General features: G+C 36.5%; 1 protein-coding gene across 2 annotated transcripts; it reads right to left on the minus strand.

Moving 5' to 3' along the window:
* Window positions 1-259: 259 nt before the first annotated feature.
* Window positions 260-19,519, minus strand: UBLCP1 (ubiquitin like domain containing CTD phosphatase 1). 2 transcript variants are annotated; one of them, XM_026007776.2, is made up of 11 exons: window positions 19,062-19,519; window positions 15,712-15,909; window positions 14,840-14,931; window positions 14,358-14,443; window positions 14,159-14,274; window positions 13,052-13,150; window positions 10,325-10,362; window positions 9,727-9,825; window positions 6,507-6,623; window positions 2,728-2,855; window positions 260-1,372 (listed from the first exon to the last, which is right to left on the minus strand). In XM_026007776.2, the coding sequence occupies exons 2-11, from the start codon at window positions 15,863-15,865 to the stop codon at window positions 1,345-1,347; spliced, it is 957 nt and encodes a 318-aa protein (XP_025863561.1). In that variant the 5' UTR covers window positions 15,866-15,909; window positions 19,062-19,519; the 3' UTR covers window positions 260-1,344. The 2 variants fall into 2 exon arrangements, with proteins under 2 accessions (XP_025863561.1, XP_025863564.1); XM_026007779.2 differs by lacking the exon at window positions 9,727-9,825 and having other exon boundaries at window positions 19,062-19,381.
* Window positions 19,520-22,036: the final 2,517 nt, after the last annotated feature.

Here is a 22,036-nt window from a genome sequence, read left to right on the forward strand (position 1 = left end):
TTCTGCACTGTGTAACTTTATAATAACGTGTCACAAAGAAAAATCGCTTATCTTCCTGAAAATGTGGTACTTATTAGAACTAAGTAATTTAACATATCTGAGTAGCTGCTAAAAACAATCCTGAATGAATAGTGATATACACACTTTTAAACCATGTACATTAGTTTCTTTCAAGAAGTCCTTGCCTCAGCCTAATGTTTATTTTACTTTATGATTCAACAAAGAGGCAAAATACTTGCGACAGGAGAAAGCAAACCAATGTTTTAAGAAAAAGTATTTATTATTTACACCACTGAAATAGTCCCGTAAGAACAATATACACCATGTTTATTTGAAAGGATCAGATTCCTTTCAAATACAGTAACTGTATAAAGCAATACTGTCAACACAAAACAGTGGTCACATTACATATCTGCAGGCGTAAGCATTGCAAAACTTTTTTTTTTTATTCTTATGGCTAAATATTTTCACTGAAACACAGTGTTTGCACTTAGACAAGAGATAGCTGGAACAGAACAAAAACTTTTTGTTCATGCTTTTTAGGGCTGAACCAGTGATGTGTCCCACTTAAAAATGTAATGCCTTTAATTGCTTTTATGACAATGGTTTTAGGCAGAAGTGCTTCTACTTAGCCACCAAAAAGAAATAACTTTTGTTCCTTAGTTTTTATTGTTCATATTCAGTCTTATGTTTTCTATTTCTCATACTATGAGACACACTTGTATCACAGCTGACGTTTTCCAGTTTTACTCAAAGAACATGGACCCACATATAGACCAAACTGAGACAGCAGAAAAATTTAGAGATGTAAATAGTGCACAGTAAGAAAAGAAACTGTGTCTATGACAAAGGAATAAAAAAATCTTGGTGATTTTAAGCATACCAAACTAGGTTCCTTATTCAAAAACTTATTTTTGGGGGGTTTAAATGGGAAAAAGCAGTAGTTTCAAGATGGGTTTGGTCTTAGATTTAGTCAGACAATAACAGAATGAGACAAAAACACAAGACATAACTTGTTTCTAAAGCCACAAAATGACATTGCTGAGTATACATTTTTGTCCACTTTTGTGTGTTATATAGGGGAAAAAAACTCAGTACTCAATGCTGGAGAAAATATTTTTCAAGAGTAACAGTATATTCATATAGGGGGGAAAAGGATTTTTTTTTTAGCATATTGCTATGATCTTCAAAAAATATAAAATTAAATTTACAAAAAACTGGAAGACCAAGTATAAGCAGTCTGATATTCGCTGCAGTGTCCAGCACTATCATAATGATGTCTAGCATAAAAGCAAGAAGTTCGTGATCTCAAGTATCCTCAGTAACTGCCAATATAACTTGTAACTACTGTCCTTGCTTCTTTGACAGATACCTGAAAGAAAAAGAGTAAAGATGTCTAAGCTATTTCATGATAAACTCACAATAACAATCTAATTCTCTTCCCAAAGGAAGCAGTTCATTCAAAACTTCTCCAGATGAGTAATAATTTTAATAGTTGTGAATACCTGTTGATTGTTTAATGTACCAACCATTGTTTTAAGTATAGGTATTAATTCACTCAGTCCTCACAACAGCTCTATGAAGAGCTTTCTTTTAGAACTTATTTTACAGGCATGAAGAGGCTAATTTTCCTATTTTTCTTGAGTAAAGACTGTGGAAAAAAACTAAAGGACTCTGATCAAGAGTGTAAAGATACAAAGACTTTAATTTACTAAGTAAACAATTTTTCTTTCATGTTATTTTATAGGAATCTATCATTAAATTCAAATTTTTACATTTCTATTTCTTACATTTACAAATTACTATACTCAGTAGTATGGCGGTAGGGAAAGGGCTCTTAAAATCAGAAGATCTGGACACATTTTAATGGTGCAAAACTTGCTTGCTTTGTGGCATTTATTATCTCTATGCCTTGTTACATTATCTATAATTTGGAGATGAGGATAAAAATGCCTGCCTTTCCTTCCTAATAGGATTATGAGAATCATCTAATAAGAAGCTATATGTCAGAATGATCTAAAAAGCCAAACTGTCATTATTACATCAATAGTTTCTTTTGTTGCTGTATTAATGCAAGCAGATCTTTAAAGATCGAATTCGAAAAAATTAATTGCAGTACACTATAATCTCATCCACTTCCCCAGGGGTTTTCCCTGCTTCAGAATCTTAATGTTCATATGCAGTCTGTATGTAGATGTGTGCATATGTCTGCACTTTGAATAAAGACTAGAAAAACATACATCAAGATGGTAATGGTGGTTCTCTTTGGAAAGGAAAATCATTAAGTAATTGTTTCTCTATTGGATTACAGTTTTCTAATTTTTCTGCTATACAGAGGGGCTACTTGTAGAGCGATTTTTAACAGGAAATTTTTAGTGTATTTTACTTTATCCTGACCTTATTTTATAGTATGAAAAAACAGGGACTATCTTCCTATATGATTTATAAAAGAGTGACCTACCCAGTATCACAAAATAATTTGTAAGCGGCATCACAAATATGTACCAGTCTCAAATCCTCTCTCCTACAAGTATTAAAGATCTCGAGAGATGCAGGTTTATGAACAACGTAGAGGTTAAGATTAAAGGGAAAAATACTTATGGGGGAGATGTCACTGCATTAGAAAATCGTTTTAGAATTTACCCATCTTAAATAAAAGTTCAGAATTATGTGTATACCAGGGTCACCAATGTTTTCATTCATTATGAATAAGCAATTAGCACTTACCTTTCCCAATATTTGTGATTTAGGTCCAAAAAGTCATCTAATTTTGCTATCTCCTTGAGGTACTGAGTTAGTTTTAAAAGTTCTTTGTCTTTATCTCGATTTAGGTGAGCTTTCATAAAAGGCCTTATCTGTTAGAAAATAAACATTCAACATTTCACATTGCAATAAGGAAACTAGCACAAATCTATACCATCCTCTCAATCAAATTCAGTTAATGAGATTAAAATGTCACTTAGGGATGTCAGTACTAAAAATGACTCTTGCACTATCTCAGTGTTATAAACTGGCAGTCAATGTATAACATTTACAGTGCGAGGTTAAGAGCTCTTCCACCTCATTTACCTTACATTATCTTTTCAGTCTCAAACTAAGAACACAAGCCTTCTTACAGCACTTGAGCCCTACATGGCTTCTCTACTAGAGAAACTACTAGACTTTTTCCTCTTTGGTCAATCCTTAAATAACTTAATTCATGTCACTCAATTTGTAAAAAGCTAACCCAAATATAAGCTTGATCTAACAGGAGAGTGAGATAAATTTAACAATGATGATTTTCATTTCAGTATTTTTATATAAAATTTTATATACCTAAGATATTATACATTTATATAACATGTACCCTCATTTTATCACAAGCATTTTTATCATTAAAGTCTCCATAAAAATATTTTTTAATTATACAAGTTTCTCCATAAAAAGAAGTCATATTTTCCATATTTTTAAGGTTGTTATATTTTATGATAAAAAGCATTCATTTCAAAAGCATAAGAGTCAGGATGGTAGATAGGATAGAGAATTGTAATTAGTAAGGGATATTAATATCTTGACTTGGGTGGTAATTACATGTGCTATTTTTATAACAATTCGTTAAATTATAAGTTAAATTATAAATTTTATGTACTTTTCTATATGTCACAGTTCCAATAGAGTTTTGCCTTTTTCAGATATCAGCTCAAAAATCTTTATAAAACTCAAGACAACCTTCCAAAAATTTTTCATTAATTTTAGGTGAAATGGTATGTCTGGGATTTGCTTCAAAGTATTACAGAGAGGGAAGTAGGTAGGGTACAGAGCAAGCATAATCATCTATGAATTAATAAGTTGTTTAAACTGAATAATGCATATAGGAGTTTGTTACATAATTCTATGTAGTTCTATTTATATTTGGCTTTTTTCATTTTATAAAAAAATGTTTCTTAAAAATCATCCTTCTGGGATCCCTGGGTGGCGCAGCGGTTTGGCGCCTGCCTTTGGCCCAGGGCGCGATCCTGGAGACCCGGGATCGAATCCCACATCGGGCTCCCGGTGCATGGAGCCTGCTTCTCCCTCCGCCTGTGTCTCTGCCTCTCTCTCTCTCTCTGTGACTATCATAAATAAATAAAAAATTTAAAAAAAAAAATTTAAAAAAAAAAAATTAAAAAAAAAAATCATCCTTCTAAAACACACATGTAAGGACTAAATTGTACTTAATAAAGTACTAATATATCCTTATTATGATTTAGAGAAAATGCAAGCTGTTTATTAGTTATTAATTTTACATAGCAACACTGAAAAAAAGATGACATTAAATTCTGTCACTGGTTGAGAACAAAGAAGTCCATATTCTACCTATCAAGAACAGGAAAGATTTAAAATATGTCTTATACACTTTCTTCTCTGTTATCAGAAAAAACACACCATAAGCCTGAAATGCATAGAAGAAAACTTTTCCATGTATTCTACTCGCATCAGAACAGGTGCCGGGGATCTCCACAGCTATTGGTCAGCTGGGCTCCCACAACCTGCACGGCACCGGAGTGAGTCTGTGCAGAAGCAAGTACTTGCAGGAGTTCCTGCTTCCAGACAGGTAGAGTGGGCAGTGCTGCTTCACAGCAGCACCAATGAATGTGGGAGATCAAGATTCTCTTGAGGAATCAGACCTTGCTTAAGCCCTGGGGCTAAAAGTTAAGAGGCATGATATTGTGACGTAGTGAAATGAGTTTCTGACTAATCTTGGGCAATACTGTAATGTTTCAAAATCAAATAAAAATTATAAAGAAAACATGTTAACTTGTAAACTATTAATATATATAAAGTACAATGTGATTCCTAGTTGCCCAAGGCCCTTGGTCATAAGCACTATTAAACAGCAAAACTAAAATAGTCCTATGACTCTGGATTTAAAACTTAAACAAGTGAAGTGGGGAAAAAAAAAGTCTATTATTCATCTTACTTCACTTGTTCTAGCATAATCACTTCTTATTGTACCATTCTTCAAAAATGATCTCACTAGCAGAGAAGATGACTATATATGACCACTATAGTCTCATATCAAAGAAACATTTTTAGAAACTTAAAATGGTCTGAATTATCTGCATTCTCATATCATTTCCTTGTATAAATAAAAAGGAAGTTTTCAGAGTATCTATTTACCCATGACCAAAACTCAAAATTCAGTCGTGTATTCATCATTCACAAAGCCTTCTATATTCTATGTCAAAGCTTAAGATCGGCAAGCTTATATTATTATAGGTTTACTGTTTTAAAAATAAGCAGTCATCTTTAAGATCTCTGTGAAATCTTTTTTGAGACTTCCATCAAGAACATTATGAAACTATGACAACAAAACACAGTAGGAATATTTCTCAATTTCAAACCTGCTTGTATGTCAATATGGGTGAATCATTAATAACTATCTTCTTGAAAGAGGTTTCAAAAGGAGACATGTGAGAGATTAGTGGAATGTTTAAAAATACCTCTCTTGAATTAAAACTTGGGGGGGGGGACTGTAGATATGTATTTTTAGAAATTCTTTCAGTGATTCTACAGAATGACTAGTTTAAAAAAAAAAAAATCCTGCTCTAAAGTAACATGAAGAACTAGAAATTTATACCATCTCTGCACCAGAGATAAGTGGACCCAAATATGGGCTGGGAAAATAAAAGTTTCTTCTAAACACACACAAAACCAGTTATTGTATTTTTTTTTTTAAAGTTAAAGCTCTCTTCAAAAATCATTCCATGAATATTACCATTTCACCTCCTTTCCTGAAGAAGTATTAACCACTAATTTCATAAAGAATTTAGTGTAGAGAAACTGAATCTTTTCTCAAAAGTTTTCCTGTACCTTGCACCTGGTAAACACACAAGAAAAACACTTCTTCCAAAGCTACCAGGATTAGATGTTACTATCATGCCTACACAAGATTGCATATTACTCAATGCAATGATAAGATCCATCACTGGCCTAGGAATCAAGCCACCAAGATTTTAACTCAAATTCTGTCATTAATCAGTTGCATACATGATTTTGGGCAAGTTACAAATTTTCTTATCCTCAGACTGTTTATATAAAGAAGGCAGACAAGATGACTGAGATTCTTAGCTCTGGCATTTTATAGCTTTAAGATCTTTAACTGCCCTGTGTGAATTTTCAAAACCCTTAGTTTCAGTTTAAAAAGGAAAAAACAAATCCTTACTGCCAGCTTTCCAACTAACCAGAACATCAGAAATCCCAAGATTTGTATCCCTAATAAAATGTCTGTTGCTTTTACTGAGTAAGTCCATGTTGTTCCAGAGAGCTAACTAAAAAGAAAACAACTGAATGAGTTGGCAAACCAAGAAGATATCAATGTGGGAGAGAGAATGTTCAACTGTAAATGAATTTTTCTAAATATGTTAGCTTTCTTGCCTGTGACCATAATACAATACTTCAGAAAATTTATGAAATTCAACAGTGCTAATAAGGTTCTACCACAAATTACAGATTACATAAGCATAGCAAGTAAAATTATATCTTACCTTTAGTCCATTCTGTGGGTTCATTAGAAAATTTCTTCCTATGTCATCAAACATTATAGTGTTTTTTTTGCTGTAAAACTCCGAAAACTTTCCCCATATAACACCGAGAGGCTTTACCTTAGAATAAAAATTTAGATTTAATTGAAATTTTATCAGTAATTGTTCATCCTTCCTTAAAAGCAGAGATACCTCAAAAATGCCCAAAATACATCACAGCACTGCTGCAGGACAGTGACAGCTGGCTGTGTGAACAGACCATAGCTGAGATGCAACACACTTTAAAGCACAATGGATCTCACAATATTAACTTCTGAAAGGTCTGTTCATGTCTACCTAACTAAACCTACTATAAGACTTTCCATAATTTTAAAATGAAAATTTGGGGTCAAAGGAGGAGTAATTATTTAAAATGTAAGAATTTATAATAATTATTTGTTTGCTAAGCAGTCACTGACTTCCTGGGCTAAAACATGACCCTCAGAGGTTAACTGTCACATGGGGTCTGTTTTCAAAACCAGAAAACCATAATAACAAACAATGTACCCAATTCTATTAATACAGAATTTAAGTATTTTGTAGAGAAAAACGAAAAACTGATTCTGTCTTGATTGGCACAGGTGCACAATTTCTAGGGCAACTGGTTAACTTCAAAAGCACTATAATTTGTAAATTCTTAACTTTTGTTTCTGAGTTGTTAAAATGAGCCTTCAAAAAGATAACTCTTTACATATTCATATCTGTTGGTACTTGCATAAAGTCTCCAAAAGACCACATGAGAATAGTAGGAAGAGAAGACTAAGTGCCTAAAGGGCCAGGAGGAGGAATACTTTTCATTACATACTTTATTTTTATTTTTGAATCATGTGTTTATTTTACAATTCAGAAACACTTTTTAGATAAATTAATTTTTAGAAGTAATTTTTGCTGAAGACAGGAGTCTCATTTATGGTAATATGCGATTTACATGATAAAAATAATTATAGGAGATTAAAAGGTAGTAAATGATAATAAAGGTTGTCATTTGGGCAGCCCCGGTGGCGCAGTGGTTTGGCGCCGCCTGCGGCCTGGGGTGTGATCCTGGAGACCCGGGATCGAGTCCCACATCGGGCTCCCTGCATGGAGCCTGCTTCTCCCTCTCCCTGTGTCTCTGCCTCTCTCTCTGTCTATGAATAAATAAATAAGATCTTAAAAAAAAAAAAGGTTGTCATTTGAAAATGTTTTATTCTCTTTCTAGAACTTATTTTAATAGAGAGAAAGCCTTTTTTTCTTAATCTCCTAGCTACTACAAAGAATGTTATTGAAATTATTTTATTATTTTAAATAGTTTATTTGCCTTAGTTATTAACTGTTTACTATTGAAACAAACTCCCCAAATACTTCAAGACAAGTATAGAACTGATACAATAAGCCAGATTTTTAATTTTCTTAGCTAACAAAAGCCTCAACAAATAGGACAAGAGCTTCAGTTTATGACACCCAGGGTTAGAAATCCTATATCCTCTTAAATAGTCCTGTCATTTTCTAATTATCTCAAGTGCCATCTGTTCCATAAAACATAGACTACTTTGTTCTCAATTAAGAATTAATACTGCTGAAAAAAAAAAAAGAATTAATACTGCTGACTATAGGGGAAAAAAAATGAACACACAGGAAAATTTTAAATTACCTATAATCCAGCCATTACCAAGGATATATTTACCTCGGCTTTTTTTTTTTTTTTTTAAAGATTTTATTTATTTTAGAGAGAAAGTGCACACGTGGGGGAGAGAAGGAGACAATTCCAAGTAAACTCTGCACCAAGCTTGCCTCTATGCAGGGCTCAAGCCCAGGACCCTGAGACTATGACCTAAACCAAAACCAAGTCAGATGCTTAACCGACTGAGCCATCCAGGCACCCCACCTCCAGTCTTTTTTTGTAAACATCAACAGCTTTAGAGTTTACAGATCCTTTGTTAAGGGGAAACCTGAACCAAATAAGGGATAAAATTTTTTTCTAATGGTCTACAAATACTGCTAAATACTTCCTTAACTTTAATGATGTATCATGAAAAATTTTTAAATCACTAATATTCTGTTACATCAAATGATTGGATGAACAAAAGCTTTTATATCCTACTATTGAATATTTACTCATTTTTTTCTTGAAGTATAATTAATATATAGGATTTTATTACTTTCAAGTGTACGACACAGTGATTCAACAATTCTATACGCTACTCAGTGCTCACCATGATGAAGTACAGGCACCATTGGTCACCATACAACGTTATCACGTTACTGACTATATATTCCTTAGGCTGTATTTTTATTTCCATTACTTATTTCATAACTGGAAGTTTGTCTTTCTTAATCCCCTTTATCTATTTCATCCATCCTCTCACTTACCTCCTCTCTGGCAACCACCAGATTTTTATTTCTCAAATTTTTCATTATTATAAACACAACTATGTTTAACACTCCCCAAACTTTTTTTACTGTTTAGATTTCATAAATGTACTACTTTAGTAGGTAATGTCTTTCCCTTGATGTATGAAGTATTACCTTTATTGAATACATCTCTATGCACTTAAAGGATTCTGTTTTGGATTTCGATGATTTCAACAGTCCCCCCTATGCTTTCCTAGTTTGCTAAGTTTTCCCCAATTAATCTTAGTTCATGCCCTTTCCAAAGGTATAGACCATGTCTCCTCATCTCCAACAGTGACTATCACAACACTTTCTAGAAGGAGTTCAATAAAAGGACTGGTTACTTGATGAGTAAACAAAGAATCCTAATCTTTTTAGCTAAACCCTTTTCTTTGATGATTCTTGTTGCTCTTCTCCAGTGCTACATGTACATCACACTGAAGTACATGCATCATGGTAGCTGCTTTTACTTATCAGTTTTATATAAGGCAGGGTGAATATGCTTTGGCTCGCTTCTAGTATCTTCCTTGTTGATATTCGGTATTTTTCCTCACCTACTCTTTTTTGAGCAACAGTGTGCTCCCATCATCATGGGACAATTATCCATGACTTTTCTTGACAGTCTTGCTCAAGATCTATCATTAAAATTCCAATTTATTAAGCTTATATACATCTTCATATGTCAAACTCGACTGATACTTCACTATCCAGTCAAACGTCCTTCTCAACTTTCTGTACTTTATTCCATCAACATAAATACAAAAAGTATTAGAAAATAAACAAGTCTTCAAACAGAAATGAAATGATTTCTTACGTCTATTAATCCTCTCCTTGGAGTGTGCACTGTTATCATAGCAGCACTGTCCAACATGAAGGTAATCTTATAATTTGCATTTGTGCTCACTCCTAGCTCCTATAAATAGATATTCATGTGGTTAAAATACAATAATATGAAAAATTCCAGGCTTTCTGAATATTCCAGCTACAATTTTCCACAATTTCCCAACTTTCTACTCTAGTGGCTACCACACCTTGCTCAACAACTACCAAGTTTTTTAGTCTCCTTTTGCTAAGCCAACAAATGGTAGTCCAAAGAAAATAAACTAGAAACAGATTATATCCCTTCTTCAATACAGGTATTACACACCAAAGCAAAAGAAGGGGGAAGAAAGCATTATTGTAAAATGAGGGAAAAAGGAAGGGGAGCTCTACTGCACTTTTTCTTGAAAAAGACTTAATTACTCAATACAATCCACCACTAAACAAACTTTAAACACATCTCAACTCCTGATAAAGACATTTGTTTACCTACTAAATGCCCTCCATTGAGAATGAAATTAATTCAACTTGGAACTTCCATAAAGACAAATGGCAATTTCAAAACATTCTTAAATGGATTTTCTAACACTTACTTTCATTTTAGCTTCAATCCACTTCATATTTGTTGCAGCTAAAATATGAAGAATGATAATATGATACAAATGAAAAGCTTCAACTTCATTTACAAAATTTTTCTTCTGTATAAATAAGTTTTCTAAGCAAGATTAAAAGTTCGAATTAATCACAAATAATAATTCCTAACATATTTACAATAATTTTAAGTATTTATAAAAATAAACTTAAAAAAATTTTTTTTAAGATTTATTTATTCACGAGAGACAGAGAAAGAGAGGCAGAGACACAGGCAGAGGGAGAAGCAGGCTCCACGCAGGGACTCCAGGATCACCCCCTGGGCTGAAGGCGGTGCTAAACCGCTGAGCCACCCGGGCTGCCCGATAAACTTATCTTTAGTGTATCAATACAGAATAGAAATTTAACAACTTTTATCTAAAAGATACAGGTAACCAATATTCAAAAGAATTTTGAATCTAGGAAATTTATAAATCAAGACCAAAACTCCTGTTTAAAAACAGCCCTGACACTATTCTCTATCAATCCAAACTTAAATATAGGGCGCCTGGATCTCCAATTTATCTCCATGTTCCCACTGCCATACAATGCACTGGCATATATGTCAATATAAGTAGATTAATGTTACATGCCAAAAGTTGATGTTAGAGATCACTAGGGCCAATGAAAATCAGCATTTTGCCAGGCTCAGGAAATTCAGTGCTCATTGAGCCTAGGAGCTTTTAACAATGAGTCTGAGACAACTGAATTCATAAATTCTGTCATGTATTTGCTCATTGTCAGACATCAACCAGTTTTGAAATCACTGATATTAAAATTCAGTCCTCGGGATCCCTGGGTGGCGCAGCGGTTTCGCGCCTGCCTTTGGCCCAGGGCGTGATCCTGGAGACCCGGGATCGAATCCCACGTCGGACTCCCGGTGCATGGAGCCTGCTTCTCCCTCTGCCTGTGTCTCTGCCCCTCTCTCTCTCTCTCTCTCTCTCTCTCTCTCTCTGTGACTATCATAAATAAATAAAAAAAATTTTAAAAATAATAATAAAATAAAATAAAATTCAGTCCTCAATTTTATATGCCCTTCTCGTCCCAAGTTATTGGACTAAAACTACATTGCTATTACCAAGTAAAATGTTTAAAAAGGGAAAAGGAGTTTAATTGTTAAAGCACGTATATGTGTGTTTATGTATTTTTTAAAAGCAAAAGAGGTACCTGAGTTCTCAAAATAAAAATCTTTAGCACACATACACAAAAACTGAATCACCTAATGCACAAAACTGATCAGTTAATAAATATATATCTATATCTATATAGATAGATATGATATATATGATAGATCTATAATGACAACAATCATGAAAAAGGGAAAAATGTCTTAAATTCAGTATCTATTTTGGGTCTACAATCCCCAGATGAAAAACAAGTCATAGCTAATAAAAGGGTTTCCAATTAAGTAATTATGTCAGACATGGTACTAGTTGCTATAATAATATTTTTATTCTTATAGCTACTCTATAAAGTAGGTTTATTTATCTTCATTTCTCAGATGGGGAACTTAAGGCTCAGAAAGATTAACTGACCTGCCCAGTATCACAAAGTAAGGACAAAGTTGGAATTTTAAAAATTTAATTTATTTAGAACAAAGTAAAGGGCCCCTTTCAACATACTACCATAAAATATCATACTTTACAAAAATAACTTATTTTAAACATATGACTGTAAAAAAAAATCTCTAAATTTCTAAAGCTACGTTAATAACATTTAGAGGAAAAACTTTTTTCTCAAATGTCATCTCAGGTGTCAGTTGCTAAACAAAAATTTGTTCCCAGGAAGCTTTCCTCCTTGTATCTCATAAACCAGAAAACTATGTATTTAACTCTATATTTAATCTTAATGGCTGTAAACTCATATTAATACTGAACAATGGAGATACTCTAACTAAAAGGAAAAGTACAAAGGAAATTTAAAGACTGAAGTACCAACTATGTAGTCACTCATCAAAAATGCAGCATTTTTAACTGGTAAGATTTCATTTAATTCACAATCAGCTCTTTTCTGCCTATGGCTTGCCAAGAAGCCACTTTAAATGTTTGTAGGGAGGTAAGATATAAATTAATACACTGTTTCCCTTCTCAATAAAGTCTTGCCACAAAAAAATGTCTATCGAACTAAAAAGTGTGCTCAGTAATGTAGTAAATTTACTTTGTGGAGCAAACTCATGATCTTATCACAGACCTGTAAGTTCCTGGAATGGTCCACAGACCACAATTTGAGTAATACTGCTTTAGTCCATTTAATTTTCCTTAAGTAAATTCATATTCCTTTATTTCTGAAGAACAACATCACTGTGATTTTTTTTTTATACGTCTTTCTCCAAGTGTTTTGAAACTAGAGTGATAAAGAAAGGAGAAAGCAACAATATCCTGAAGCATCAAAGATTCTATAGTAAAGATGAGAAAGAAAAGTTCCTAATCATGGTAGGGTCTTATGAAAAATAAGATCATTTTTATTCTGACACCATAATCTACATTCTTTCTGTATTTGACTACTTCAGTGGTATTGCTAAATATACATATAAGTTTATACTGTAATGCAAGAATGTCAAACATGTTTCATCAGAAATTTGCTTTAAAAAATGAAAAATGTATCATATTTAACTACAGGCCATTTTATGTCAGATTTTATAAAATAGCAACATTATTCCCATGGAAATCTAAACAAAAAATATAGCTTACACCAAATAACAATGTCATAATCCTCATATGCAGATGTTAGGAATTCGTGAAGATATGGCCGCATTAATTCTACTCCAGTCTCTGCACAAGACCTATGGTCTAAAAGAAAATCAGTTATAGATGTTTACTAGTTTCTTACCATGGACAAGTACCTGACATCAGTGAAAATTATGAAATGTAATACAAACATTCAAATGTAAAATACTTGAGACTGAATTACACTGGCTGACAAACAAGTGTCTTTCAAAGCACGCAATTTAATATCTTTGTGATCCAGTTTTAATGAATGTCTTTTGGTTAATTTGTGAGGAGCAATGTCCAGAATTCAGGCTCATATAGTAACTGTAAATTTAGTTTTCAGGTAGTCTTTAAAATACAGACGTTATTTTGTGACATGAAAAACAAACTAGAGGCACCTATACTCACTTTTAGCCATTCACCTTCCAGACACAATCACATTTTACTAAAATGACAGGCCCAACTAACTTAATAATCAAATTTTTAAATAAGTATACATTAATTTATGATCTGTACTTAAAGTTTAGGGTTAGAAGTAAATAAATTCATGCTAATATCAAGAGTTAACTAATCACTTCTTAGCAATATTACAGTATGAGATTAACATCTTTCTTTTTTGCTATTATGAGAAACTTTAAATTTAAAAATCTGCCCTGAATATAATTAAATGGAAAACCAGGAATAAAATACCAAAAATGATTTTTAAATAATCCTCAAAAAATTTAAATGTTAATCAATAGAGAATGACTTAAATTAAGATACATCCACAAACTAGAGTAGCGGTAACCAAAAACTGTATTTAATTCACAAAGAATAATATTAAATGACTGAAATATTCAAAATATCATTAAGCAAAAGTAGAAAGGATATACATACAAACACACTCTGGAAGATACACATCAAAATATAAGAATAGTTATTTTGGGGGTTTGAAATTACAGATAATTTTAATATTTTCTACAATAAATGATATACCTTTTATAGTAAGAAGAAAAACTTTTAAATATTTCATATTGGAAGAAAAAAATAAAAGGAAAAAAAGAGTTGTTATGGGTAACAGAAGGTAAAGCGCAATTTTAGCTGACTTACCAAATAATGTATAATCAACATCTAGTACCAAAAGCTTTTTCCCTTCCCTGGGAGGATTCAAAATTTCCACTTTATACTCTTTCACTCTACGAGAAATTTTCAGTAGGTTTTCTTCCCTAATGGAAAAATAAAATAAGGTGAAACATTCAGTTTTTTCAGACATTACAACCCACTTCCTTTGATGGTATAAAGTACTTACCTATTTTCTACTTCAACTACTTCATCTTCAATATCAAAGTCGTTGACAACATCATCATTGTCAGGAGGTGGACCTAAGACATCTTCCTATTAAGATGAAAAAGAGTTTTGTTTTACCAGATTATCTTTAACATAACAAATACATGCATAAAAAGCAAATAAAAGATACAGTCCAAGATCAAGAATCTTTCAAGCACACACTGTGAGGAAATTTCCACGTTTTATAATTCATAATATACATTCACTGAGTAGATTTACCGTGTTAAGTTTGACCATTTGCACGACTACTATGCTTATGCTAACTATATACTAAAAGTTCCCTAGTATTTGTTTTGTGCTGAGTTAATACCACATATACCGTGAAGCTTTTATTTTTCACGGACTGCAAAACTGACAATTTTACAATTAAAACCATGATACAACAGTGTAACATAAATCATAATACCTTCAAAGGGACAAATGGTAACAAAAGTAAACATTTACCAAGCTCTCCTCACGAGTTCCCATCATCATGATTTTAGTATTTGGTTTCAGTTTGAGAGCTCCAAGCTTAACATCATTTTCTGCAGGTTTGCCTACAATACAAGCAAATGACTGTTTTCTCACTAAAGTTCAGGTGCTGATTTCACTATCCCATTATAAAAAACCCTAATATTAAAAGGTTTGGTACAGATTCCACAGCAGTTTTTTTTCTTAAATTAACAAGCTTTCACTGCTGAATTAGCAATGTCTAACACACTAACAAGTAGCAACTAATAAGAAATTTGTTTTTTCCCCAACTCCATCTCAGAGGAACATCTTTATTCAACTAGCTAAACAAAATATTTTAGTTTGTTGTTCAAGATGAAGATGTTTTCCAGAAAGTCTTGAACACTGAGCACCTAAGACAAAACTCGAGATTTTTTGCTACCCAAAATTCACTCTTCAATGATATGCCAAACACAAACACCATGAAAGTCCCTTTCGAACTGGATATAAACACTGCTTATAATTTTTAAATCATCATTTTAAAACATTACTTTTGAAGCAGAAAAGATAACTTAGGGAGAGTATAAGAACCCAGCTGTAATGAAAAAGCTGTGCTAGAACACAGATGTCAGAAACTACACTGTTTTACCTGAGACTTCTGCACCACAGGTTTAACAAGCAAACACCAACTGTCAGAGGAATCAAAAGTAATCTTAACAGCGGTGGTATTTTCAAGTAATTTTTAATATTATTTTTTATCATACAGCAATTTTAGGGATATCCCTAACAAAGAAATCTAAAGGAGAAAGACTTATTAAAGAGAACAAAATAACATGAAAATTCATAAGTGTATCGATGCAAAAAGTTTAAAGTGAGGAGAGAATTACCTTTAACTTTGAGTCCAAGTAACTTTTGGCGTTCTGGTAGCACTCCTGTAAGAGTCTTAAGAAACTGTTTGAGATCTAGCACGGTATCATCTTCTGAAAGTGTGGTCACTGAATATTCCTGTCCACCCCATTTTACAATAATAGGAAGAGCCATCCTTGAAACATATGATCAAGCAGCTTTCACTCAGAAAAAGATACCTAAAAAGAAAGGGATATACAAGTAAATAAGTTAAAACAGATACATCAAAGACGCAGCTAAATTTGTAACTAAGTTTTAGAAGCAATGCAGTTTGAGTCCTACTTTACAACTGGATGGTGGAGAAACAAGATTTTCTCCTTACAGAAATGTTACCAGAACACCAAAAGTTATTAGGCCTCAAAGTTAAAATTCCCCTACCCTCCCAATTTTTGGCTTAAAGTTACTACTTCCTAATACTCTGCAATGATCAGCTACCTATCCCTCCCTCTCTGTTTGACCAGGTTTATGTTACAGGTCAGTTCCTCCATCATGGACCATTCATAGTAACACTTGAGAAGTGGCACAGTGAGTTGTTAAAAGTGCAAACCCTAGAGCCATAGTACCTGGGTTTAGATCCCAGCTCTCTCACTTATTGGCTATTTTACTTTGGGAAGTTACCAGACTCCTAGTGCCTAAGTTTCCTTCTCTGTAAACTAAGGATGAGAATATTTCTACTTTGGGGTTCTTATGAGGTTTAAATTAGCTAATATTTGTAAGTCATATAGACCTGACACATAGTAAGCACTACAAAAATAAGCATCATCTAAATAAATTTTCTTAAAAATCTGAGCTGACGGTCAGCCCGGGTGGCTCAGCAGTTTGGCGCCGCCTTCAGTGTGTGACCCTGGAGTCCCAGGATTGAGTCCCACAATGGGCTTCCTGCACAGAGCCTGCTTTTCCCTCTGCCTGTGTCTCTGCCTCTCTCTCTCTCTGTGTCTCTCATTAATAAATAAATAAAATCTTAAAAAAAAAAAAATCTGAGCTGATGTGTTCCAGGCACTGTGCTAAATAAAAAGCATCGTCATTATTTGTTTAGTATTTAATAAATTGGAAAGTTTTTATGCAATGTCATTTAACAGGGTTGATAAGAATCATCCCTCTTTTGCAATTAAAAAAATGGGACTTCAGAGAGGCTAAGTAATCTGCTAAGGGCACACAGGCGGTAACTGAACAGGTCTTCTGACTAAATCTCATGTTTCTTCCTCTACATCACAACCACCTCTCTTGAATTGGGATCTACAGGAGGCAAAGCATCAAAGATCAGTAAATAAAAACCCACAGGCACAGACAAAAGTACACAAGATTAAATAGTGGTTGTTATTCTCATCAACAATGGCATGTAGGTCTTTTCTCTCTTAATACTTTTTATCAATTTTCCTAAGTCCATTTCCCCCCAGGTCAGAGAACTGAATTTCCTAATCTCCATTTCCAGATGCTATCACTTGTTTAAGGAAACATTTGATTGCATTCTCCCTGGATAATAACCAATGCAAGAAGACAAACTGTGAATCATTACATACAAAAATAACGTAGGAACTTAAGATGTCTTCAACATGTCCACTAGAGGAAGCACTAGAAAATCAATTATACTTACGCTCATAGGTTTGTACCTGCTCTACTGAAATTTAAAGTAGTAATTTAGGGCAATGCATTCTGTTGAGATAACTTGCTCTAGGAAATGTTATGATTCTCAATATTAAGTGCCAAAAAGACCTTTCGAGCCAAACTAAAATGTGATTTAAACATTATTCCTCTGTGAAGGTGGCAATAAAAATGAAAATTTACAAGAGCTAAGAATGCAACCACCACTAACAGAGTTTACATTGTGCTGGGGGTGGGGCGAGAGCAGAGAGTTTGGAGTAACATCCTCTGAGCTCCAGATGAGCCTGGGCAAGTCATTTCACCTCTAGACCAGTATTTTCAAAGCGTCGTCTAAGACCAAGCAACAGCATGACTGTACTTGGTAACTTGCTATAAACATAACGGGGGTTGGAGAGAAAAGAACCCAGCAACTTGTGTTTTAACAATCCCTGTCCCAGCCTCCCCCTCACCCCGTCTCTGAGGCATACGAAAAGTCTGAGAGCCAGTGCTCTAAACTCTTCAATTTTCTCAGCTAAAAAAGAAAACATACCAGATGGCAATGGGCTCTGCATGCTCAGTAGAGTAGTATACAAATGCTATACACTGTACACCTACACCCTGGTGGGAATTCCAAGTTGGCAATTGCTCTGAACGACCAAGCGTTAACAAAACAAACACCCTCGAAATCTTAAATGCAGAGTCCTTAAAACTGCTTTTGAACCTCATTTCTCCAATATTCAGATCACTCCCAAGGGAACACACAGCGCAAATGCAGGAGTCATTTTATGTTTTCCCATTTAAGCTCCTCTCTCACACAATTCTAATACTTTGTATCATTCTGGGTCCTATCAGGTTAATACACCGAAAAATGATTTGGGGTAGGGGTGACGGCAATTAGAACTACTACCCAGGTAAGGACCGCAACCTCTACGGCGAACGTAGAGTCAAGAACAGCTGTTTGGGTGAGTTCCGCCTACCCCACTGAACGGACCCGTCCGGTCAATTCCAAAACTCCTACCTCAAAATGAGGCGATATCGAGTTAACAAGAACAGTGTTAACGGATGAGACAACACCTGTGACAGCACTTTGTGAACTGTAAAGCCCAAGACGACTGGTGGCGATGACCACAGCCGCCACCTGCTGAAACAACTTATCTCACTTGATCTTTGCATTCCTGAACTGACGACTATGGCCTTCATTGTATCCACGTTAGAAAACTGAAAAAGAAAACAATTTTGTCCAAGGCCGCAAGCTGCGGAAACCTGAAACTAACAGCAAAAGCGAACGCCCGGGGCGCCGAGGGGAGGTGAAGTCCTCAACCAGCCTCCGGCGCAGCGGCGGCAGCTGCGGGAAGCGAACGCCCTAGGCCGCATGCGGGCGTCGCAGGCACCCCAAGAACCCGAGGCCCAGGCCTTCACCGGGGGGGGGGGGGCGGCGGAGCGACGGACAAACCCCAAAGGGCGGAGGAATGGAGTCTGGGGACGCAAAACCCACTGGGGCTCGGGGAGCCCCCGGCACCAGCGCGGAGGCCAGACGGGAGGGCGGAGGCCCGGCGAGGAGCTGCCGGGGGCCACGGCCTGGGCCGCACACCGGGGCAGACGCGGCCCGGGGCGCCCGCAGGCAGCGTCCGGCCCGGCCCGCGGGCCGCCGTGGAGGCCGCGTCGCGCGAACTGCAGCGCTGCGCGGCGGCCCCCCGGCCCCGACCGCCTCCCCGGGGGCAGCGCCCCGGGGCGCCCCGCGTCCCCTCACCTGGAGAGCCGCGGGGCCCGCAGCAGTGGACGCAGGAACCGGCCACAGCGGAACCGACGGCGGCCGGAAGTGAGGAGCGGGGACCGGAACCGGCTAACGAACCGGAAGTTCAGGTTTGAAACGGAAACGCGCTGGAGACTGCGCGGCGGCTTCCCGCGTCCGTCTCCGGCAGGGTGATCCTAGAGAGCGGCTGCCAGGGATCTCCCGACCGGGCGCGGGAGCCAGGCCTTTCCGAGACTGTGGCCTGCGACCGCGGGGCGAACAGCTGGGGTCCTCGGACAGGGGCCAGCCCTCGCCGGTCTGCGCATGCGCCCGCCCGTGGGCGCGGAGCGGGGCGGGGCGCCGCGGGGTGACGTCTCCCGTATTGTTGCGCTGACGGCGGAGGTGGGTCGGCGGCGTGGCCCCGGCTGCCGAGGTGTGCGGAGACCTTCGTAGGACTCGAGCCTGGGACTCGTGTGGCTTTGCTGTGTTCCGGATGAGGGCTGAAGACTTGAGCCCCCTCCCCTCCCCACCCCACCCCACCCCCGCCCCGGCTCCAGGGGCCTCCAACTTGAGTGGTTTTAGGAGCTTGGACTTCCGCCCGTTTTATGCAAGGGTAGACTGAGGACCCGCAGAAAAGGGAAGGGGCAAGCCTAAGTCACTCCGAGAACCAAAGAAGCAGATCTCAGTACGAGAGCTGCCGTCGAGGCCACCAAAGCAGCGTATCGAATTTTACCTCCACTTGCCCGTCCCCACCTCCACTGCCTCTTCCCTCTGAATGCGAGGAAAGCCAGTTACAAGCCCAGACAAAAGAATTGTAGAATTCAGTGGAAATTCAGAGCAGCCCCTATCTGATGCATACAACAAGCTCTCAACGGGCGTCACTTGCTGTCAGGCAAAAAAACAAAAACAAAAACAGAAAATTGCCGCTAGATTGTTGCATATGGCGCCAAATAAAACTTAGATTTTGATGTGGAAGGGAAAATGCCGACATAATATTGGTCTGAGCTATGCACCGGTCTTTGAATTACATACATTTTTACTTCTACTTCACAGTGATGTAAATAATTCACGTTCCCGTTTTGGCCACGATGGAAGGAAAGCAAAAAGCCAAGTTTCGTGTCTTCCCAGTTTTTTAGACAAGACAAACACTATTTTATGTTCTTACCTCTTTCTTTTGGTAATTTCTGTTGCATTAGTAGTGTATGAAAAGCTGCTTGTTCTTAAAAATGAAACGTTTTTAGTGAAATAAAAGTATACCCTCCTTACTTAAAAAAAAAAAAAGGAAGTGGGGTGCCTGGGGGGCTCAATTGATTAAGCATCCCACTCTTGGTTTCTGCTCAGGTCATGATCTCAGGGTGATGAGATGGAGACCCCCTCCACTAGTGCTGGCTGGGGAGCCTGTTTAAAACTCTCCCTCTCCGTCTGCCCCTCCACCCCAGCTCCCATATGCCACACACACACTCTCTCTCTCTCAAAAAAAAAAAAAAAAAGAAAGAAAAAAGAAAAGAAAAAAAAAAGGCAAGGAAAACCCCAAGTTAAAAAATTTTGTAAAAAATCACAAAATAGCAATCCAGCCAAAAAAAGATGGTCGATAAACAAGGGACTGAACTCCAGAATGAATTATCATTTTCTTTCAACTCAGTCTGTTCTTTATTCATGTGCTAACCAGCTGCTTGGCCACTGTATATTTTTTCCTGTTACTAGAGAAGCTTGTTTTTGTTAATCACAAATGTCAACTAAGACATTTTAAATTTTAATTCTAAGCAAAAGGATGCATAAAGAGATTCTTCTTTTTAATGATAAAATAGCCATGTACAAAAGGTTGATAAGTTTGATGTTACTCAAGTGTAGATAATTTTAAAATTGCAAGTGTTGAACAGTGAGTGGTATTTCTTAGAAAATAATGGTAGCAGAATATTTTTTTAAAAGATTTTATTTTATTATTTATTCATGAGAGACACAGAGAGAGAGAGGGAGAGGCAGAGACACAGGCAGAGGGAGAAGCAGGCTCCATGCAGGGAGCCCAATGTGGGACTCGATCCCAGGACTCCAGGATCATGTCCTGAGCTGAAGGCAGACACTAAACCGCTGAGCCACCCAGGGATCCCCAGTAGCAGAGTATTTTGGACAGATACTCCAGTTACCAGATGATTTGCCCGTATCTCAGTTCTTCCATGTCCTTTTCTAGTTAGCTATATATTCATGAAATAAAAAAATTATGTTAAGAATAAAGGACTTCTGGTAACTAGAAATAAATACAAAGTGGACTTAAAAAAAAAAGTGCTCAGAGCAACCCACAAGTGCCATTAGGAAAAGAATAATTAAATTTCTATTGCTCACTAGATCCTCCTTTTTAATGTGTGGAAAGTAATATACTTGTGCCTTACTCATAATTCTTTGCAGCAACTGAAGATGCCTGGAATTCCTCCCTAGGGTTTTGATAGGTTGTTAGGTCTAAGAGACTAAAATATGGAACCAATTTCGTAAAATCAGATGATAAACTGCTGACATCACTGTGATCATGTTTGGATTAGAAGGCTAATGGACATTCCTGCACCCAAGCCAGAAATCCCCCCACGTTCCCCTGACCTGTTTACCTCCTTCCCCTTGTCTCTAGGGCATTTTGTTTCCTCCCAAGTAAAAAACAATCCTTTCTTCCTCCCTCCCTACCTCCCTCTTTCTTCCTTTCTTCCCTTCTTTCTTTCAAGTTAATGTTACTGTTTCTCCTAATGCCTGTTCCCTTGCCTTTTCCCTGGCTGCAGTCAGTGTGCTGAAATGATTAGAATCTGTCCCATAGGGCAGACTCCACAGCCTCTTAATTCAGCCTGGCAAGTTTACTGTCTTTCTCTATTTAGCTTGCTTTCCCAAATGACAACTTAAAACCACAACTCTCTTTAAACCTCAGATCTTCCAGTTTACGTGCTTGTTCTTGGCAAATGACATCGCCTTATATTTTAGATAAGAAAATAAGTCTCAAAAAAAAAAAATAAGTC

Source organism: Vulpes vulpes, chromosome 4 (genome assembly GCF_048418805.1).
Source record: "Vulpes vulpes isolate BD-2025 chromosome 4, VulVul3, whole genome shotgun sequence".
Classification (NCBI taxonomy): Eukaryota; Metazoa; Chordata; class Mammalia; order Carnivora; family Canidae; genus Vulpes; species Vulpes vulpes.

Bases quoted from the DNA above. Each gene is read 5' to 3' on its own strand.
- UBLCP1 (XM_026007776.2), bottom strand. From the start codon at position 15,865: ATGGCTCTTCCTATTATTGTAAAATGGGGTGGACAGGAATATTCAGTG. The intron at 14,444-14,839 runs GTAAATGTTTAC...TCATCTTAATAG, and splicing joins GAACTCGTGAGGAGAGCTTG to GAAGATGTCTTAGGTCCACC. The intron at 10,363-13,051 runs GTAAGCTATATT...TTCATATTTTAG, and splicing joins TTATGACATTGTTATTTGGT to CTGCAACAAATATGAAGTGG.